Source organism: Sinocyclocheilus grahami, unplaced genomic scaffold (assembly GCF_001515645.1).
Source record: "Sinocyclocheilus grahami isolate Dianchi unplaced genomic scaffold, SAMN03320097.WGS_v1.1 scaffold1888.1, whole genome shotgun sequence".
NCBI classification, from domain to species: Eukaryota; Metazoa; Chordata; class Actinopteri; order Cypriniformes; family Cyprinidae; genus Sinocyclocheilus; species Sinocyclocheilus grahami.
Genome location: NW_015507067.1, coordinates 31,043 through 37,648, shown reverse-complemented (window position 1 = coordinate 37,648; position 6,606 = coordinate 31,043). Strand labels below are relative to the sequence as shown.

General features: G+C 35.1%; 1 protein-coding gene across 1 annotated transcript in view; it reads left to right on the top strand.

Annotated features, from left to right (window-relative positions):
- The window catches only part of LOC107573191 (insulin-like growth factor 2 mRNA-binding protein 2), a gene marked incomplete at its 3' end in the record, with an annotated part of 58,713 nt that overhangs the window by 22,011 nt on the left and 30,096 nt on the right, over window positions 1-6,606 (top strand). The window contains exon 3 of the mRNA XM_016259639.1: window positions 2,357-2,662. Coding sequence (XP_016115125.1) covers window positions 2,481-2,662 — 182 coding nt within the window. The remainder of the gene's footprint in view (window positions 1-2,356; window positions 2,663-6,606) is intronic.

Genomic DNA, 6,606 nt, shown 5'->3' with positions numbered 1-6,606 from the left:
GGTGTGTAAAATGTTTAATATAATAAATATGTTATATATATATATATATATATATATATATATATATATATATATATATATGCCTACATAATAAATATTCACAGTTCACACACATACAGTATATTATATAGGCTAAACAAAAACTTTTATTTTGGATGCGATTAATCGAAATTAATCGTTGCCCAGCACTAGTTAAAATAAAAGTCCTGGTGCTGTCAATATAAAAGTCCTACTTTCAGTGATTATTGACCAAACAAAATCTGATGCAGATATTCAAACAATTCCAAAAAATTGAAATCTGCAGTACTTTGGTGACATAGCTAATGGTTGACAACACTTCACATAGTTGATGTTGCATTTGTAGCATTACAATTGTGAATGAATGGACATCAGCTGAGAGATGCTGAGAATATTTGCTCCCGGGCTCATGCCTGACTGAACACTTGGCTTCAAACAATAGTAACTGTGTTCCCAGCAGCTGATAAAAGTCCTCTGTGAATGTATGTGTGTGTGTGTGTATTGAACCAGTCACCAAGCCAGCTGGTGTTTAACCCTAAATTTCTCTCATATGGCTAACACACAAACACACACACTTTCAAACATCTCTTTAAACCACAGACCTCCTGTCCTGTACCATCAGATGTTCCCGTTAACTAATTTAGATCTCTAAAGTGGTTCCACATCAGTGAACATGGGGATTTTCTCCCCGCGGGATAATGCAGATATTAGGTTAACGGATCTGTTTGTATTTATATGGCAGTACTAGTCACAATGGATCAATCAAGTAGCCATCACAGTGTAGGTTGCAGTTGTAAAAAGTGGTTTTACTGGGCAGTGCCTTGTTTTATGTATCTTAATATGTATGTGTGTGTGGTGGAAGAAGGGTTTAGATGATGTCTTGTCTCCAGGGATCTTATTTTGGAGCTTTTATCTGAGGGAGGTCTGTCCCAGTGGGTGGGTATGTGTGTGCTGTGAGTTGTCTGATTTACTATTTCCTGTCATAGGGCAACAGACCGGCGCTCGGTAATTGTATCAGCATTTGTAGTGAGCAGGGTTGTGCACCGTTCAGAGTTGAACTAGCTTATTTCCTGAAGTTGATTTCAGCTAGAATTTAATCTAATTTCATTACATTTTATTTTTCATTATAAATTATATGCACCATTCACAAGTTTGGAATCAGTCAGATTTTATTTTTATTTTAGCATGGGTCATGAAATTGATCAAAAATGACAAATATTTTATTACATTATAAATATCTTTACTATTTCAAATAAAATCAGCTTTTTTGAAGTTCCTTTTTTTCTAGAATCCTGAAAAAAAAATTGACCACAGTTTCCACAAAAATATGAAACTGTTTTCAACATTGATAATAACAATAAATGTTTCTTGAGCAGCAAATCAACATATTAGAATAATTTCTGAAGGTAATGATGCTGAAAATTCAGCTTAGGTTCACTGAAACAAATTACATTTTAAAATGTCTTTACATAGAAAATAGTTATGTTAAATTGTAATAACATTTCACAATCTTGCTGTTTTTACTGTATTTTTGAGCAATTAAATGCAGCCCTTGTGAACAGAGAAATCTTACTGACCCCAAACCTATGAATGGTAGTTAATTTCATTATTTTGCATAAAATAATTATTATATTTCAAAAATCTAAATGAATTTTATGCATAATGTTGAAGCAACATGTAATATAAGAATGCTTTAATTTGCTTAAGTGAATAGATTCAGTTTTTATAATGAATATTTTTTTTATAAATATCTGAACACAATATGATAGATGTTTTAAGGAGGTTTACTGTTTCTGTTAATTTGACCGTATTCAACAGTTTAAAGAAATATGGGTCTAATCTAACAATGTATTTTGCACATCAAAAGATAAATAAGCATAAAGTCAAAATTAGTTGTGCAGTTAGTATATGTTTTGTTGCACTAATGAAATTGCTCTGCTTTGTGACTGTTTGACTGTTCACGTTATTTGAATTGCAATACCTCTTCTTGTCATTTCAATTCAAATTCCAAGGCAGCCTGCAGGGTGTGGGTAATTCAATTCAAATTCCTCATGAACGAACGTCAGTTCTTAAAATTTGCCCAACCCTAGCAGTGAGGTGGCTATAGCAGCAGCAGGTCATGCGAAATGTGCGAAATAAACACATTTATGTGATTAATGATTTTTAATGTTGGAATCCATCAATTTTTGTAATTCATTCATGACAGTATACATTATCCCAATGTAACCAATACTTTGTTTCTCGTTGCGAGTGTTGTTTGGGGTCTGTGTTAAATATGTCTTGATCTAGTGATTGATCTAATGATTGACTGATCTCTTTCTCTCTCATTCTTCTCCAGGGCTGTTGAGAAGTTGACAGGCCACAGTTTTGAGAATCACTCCTTTAGTGTGTCGTACATACTGGACGAGGAGGCAGGAAGGGACAGGGGTGTAAGACCCCAGGTCCCACGAGGGGCATCTAAAATGGGGACAGGAAGTCGGGAGCAGGAGTTTGGTCAGCCAGGGGCCATGGGAGGCCCCCAGGGGCCCAGGCATCGTCAGCAAGAGGTGCCTCTACGAATCCTAGTGCCCACTCAGTTTGTGGGAGCCATCATTGGGAAAGAGGGACTCACTATAAAGAACATCACAAAGCAGACCCAGTCCAAGTAAGAAGTCTTGATATTTTAAACATTTTAACCAGTATTTGTCTAAAGTTAAATTTAATTAGGGCCCAAGCACCAATGGGGCGAAGACCCTCTTGGAATTGCTTAGTTTATTGAGGTTATAACTCAAAAGATGTAATAGCTATCATAGTTTAATCACACAAATACGGATGTACCAGTAGGACATTTCTGGGCTGATAATGAACAACGTGCTGTGGCTGAAACAATAATTTATCATTTTGCTTTTTGTGTTTTAACCCTTTTGTCTGCACTGTAAACCTGGTTTTCTGTGCTTGTAAAATGCAATTGATATTTCTACCTCATGTAACCTATAAAAATTAGTTTTGCTTGTATACATTAATGTGATTAAGTGATGCTAAATACTGTTTTTGGTTTGAATAATACCAGTTGATATTCTGTTGAAGTTACCATTTTTCAAAGTGGAGTAGCTAAGTAATTAAAAATCACTCACTTGATACTTTTAAAAGCTTAGAATTTGGACCTCATAATAGTGGTTGACCGATATATTAGGGCTGGACGATATGGCCAAAATTGATATCACAATATATTTCTTAATTTCGGTCGATACGAGATAATTCCGAAATCGATATGAACACTATTTATCTGAAATAGAAATCTTTTGTAACATTATAAATGCCTTTATCGTCACTTTTGATCAATTTTAAGCATCCTTGCTAAATAAAAGTATTAATTTCTATAATTTCTTTTACAAAAGCTTTTTATTTCAGATAAATTCTGATCTTTGGATCTTTCTATTCATCAAAGAATCCTGAAAAAATGGAAATGTTGCTGGAGACAGGCTTATTTAAAATGAAAACTCATTTTGCCAGCAGGAGGCGCTTTTAGAGTGATAAAACTAGCGCTTTCCCCAGTAATGGCTGTAAACAAGGCAGCTCCGCTCTGAATGCTAATTTATCAGATCAAATGAAAATGCCATCGAAACTTTTCTGAAGATAGTCAATTCCCTTCAGAGATACATTCATATAAAACACCCACGCCGTGTTATGATTTTGAAACGTGCAGTGCTCATGTTTATTCAACGAAGTCAAACGGCACAAATAAATCAATGTATGGGAAACTGTTAATGCATATCGAAATATCGGAAATGTTTAAAAATCATATCACCTTTATTGAAAAAAATTATATCGCGATACATATTGATATTGAATTATTGTCCAGCCCTACGATATATCATCAAGGCCAATATTTGACGTTTGGCCGATAGGTTTATGGCTGAGTAGGAAGCGGGATGTTTATGCTGATCCCAGAACCTAAGCTCAGACTACCTTTGTTTAACAGTTCTGTTTAATAATCGAAAGGCAAACGCAGTAATACTTAAGTCTAATATCTAAAGAATATCTAAACATTTAGGGCCAGTTTTACTAAACAGGGCAAATTCCAAAATAGTGCAGATGGGAGGGGAAATTTTTACTAACGTGCAAATTTTAAGAACACAGATGCAACATTTCATTTCCATATCGACCAATGCAATATACCAAGCGCAGTGCAAATTAGCATAGTCGCAAATAAAGAAACAAAGAAGCCACAGTACGTTGAAAAGAACCGGAGACCAAAAAATGAAGGTTTGCAAGAAGCTTTGATAGACCTGGTATTGCGTGACTCCTAGTTGAGGATTCCATGTCGTCTTTTATTTCCTGAAGCAAATTAAAAATAACATGCCTTGGTAAACAATATGTTCGGACAATGTGTTCTTGCTTTCTAAATAAATGAATACATGTGGAAAAAACCCCTTAATGCCCAAACTTTGGCAAATTTGCCAAATGCGTAGCCTGTTTAAAAGTGCATGTACTGTATATTGTGTGTAGTGCTCTGTCCATGCAAAAAGGATCTAAGCTTTGTGAATTAGATGCGGACAGGGGTGCGTTTCCCAAAAGCAGCTATGGTTGCAAGTTCTGTTGTTACCAATAGAGTTCAATGAACTTGTGACCATAGTTTGCTAAAAGCTGGCTCAAATGCACCCATGGAGAGTTGTGCTGTCACTTTACATGTATGAGTTAGCAACTTTAAAGCCTTGATTTTAAACTATGCTGTACTATGTCCGGTTTGTCATATTCACTGTATACCGTAAAATCGACCCTTTTCACAAGACTGTGATGATGCGTTTAATGGTCATCAGCATCGTAAATCATATTTTGTTTTTGTTTTTAAATGTATCTACATTTATAACACTTTTTTTTGTATTATATCACCTTTGCATCAAATTGCAAAAAAAGGGTGTTTCTAATGCAGCGTCTTTGGAAGGGACGGTAAATTTGACATCGTCCTCTCTTCTGACTACCGTTATCAGTCTCTCAATTTATTGCAAGTCATGAAAACACTATCGTGGAGTTTTTCTTTTGCTATTTGAGCATATGGAAAAAATGCAAAAAATATATTTGTGGTATATTTGCCATTCACTGCACTTCAAGTTAACCCAACTATGACGACTTCCGCTGCTAAGAAACCCGGAAATTTGAAAAGGGTCCGATAGCAAAATAGATTTACTGAGTGCACTATTGGTTAGCGGGTTCTTTCACTTGTGTTTAATGCTTTTTATTTATTTATTTTACCACAAAAATTACTACAATAGGCTTGCAGAATCAAAACAATTCTGTATAAAGTATAAATCAGATTTTTTTTTTAGATTTTTTTTTCCAAATTTATTTATATTAAATAGTGTGATATCATACATATTGATACGGTGGCCGAGAAGTGCAAAGCAAATCACAATTCTGAAAACAAAATAACAAATTACAAACGCAAATGCAAGTCTAAAAAACAAAATAACATTTCAGAAAGCACAACAACAATTCAGAAAACAGTATAACAAGTCAGAAAACACAATGACAAATTCGAAAAGAAAATAACAAGTCAGAAAACACAACGACAAATCCGAAAACAAATGTAGAAGTCAGAAAACACAACGACAAATCGGACAAACCGGAAGAGGTAGGTATAGTTTGAGACAGCGCCATTGGTTTGGGATTACTCACCGCTGACTGGACGAGACATCTGTCAATCAACGTATACAGGGAAGAACCAGCCGAAGAACAGCAGAGTCATTGTAGAAAGTTCGGAAATGGTATTAAAGTAGCTCAGTTTAAATATATTGTATGAATTGCCCTTACTATGGAATAAAAAATACGGGGTGTCTATTCACATTTAGTTAAAAGTTGTAAATCATCAACTCCAGTGGCGCAGATGGATAGTTGCGTGACCTTGGCTTTTTGACGCGATCGACCTGGGTTCGATCCCGCCTTTTGCGAAACTTTTTTTTCCCCTCCCTTTTCAAATCTCGTATTAGCAATGGATTCTATTTACACTACGTGAAAATAGCAGTATTTTTAGCAATATGCTATTTACACTAAGTGCAAATACCTAGTTACACTATGTTAAAATAGCAGGATTTCTACTATCAAGTATACTACTTGTTGCAAATAGTGGCAATTATCTGCACTTCAGTATTGTGGTACATTATAAAACAGTATGCAATAATAACATATTTAGTGTAAATTATCATTTTAATTTTAATTATTAAATGGATGCCACCATATTGGTACAATAAAGCCCTCCCTACACCTACCCTAACCCTACCCGATACTTTATTTTCAACTTTTTGATTATTTCCTTAATTTTTACTGAAAATAAATGCCTTTACGATGTAATACGAGATTTGAAAAGGGAGGAAAAAAAAGCTCGGCAAAAGGCGGGATCGAATCCGGGTCGATCGCATCAAAAAGCCAAGGGCAAGCACATATCCATCTGTGCCACTGTAGCATATGTTCCACAACCACTTTTAACTAAATGTAAATAAACACTCAGTATTTTTTGATTGACAGATGTCTTGTCCAGTCAGCGGTGAGTAATCCCAAACCAATGGCGCTGTCTCAAACTATACCTACCTCTTCCGGTTTGTCTGATTTGTC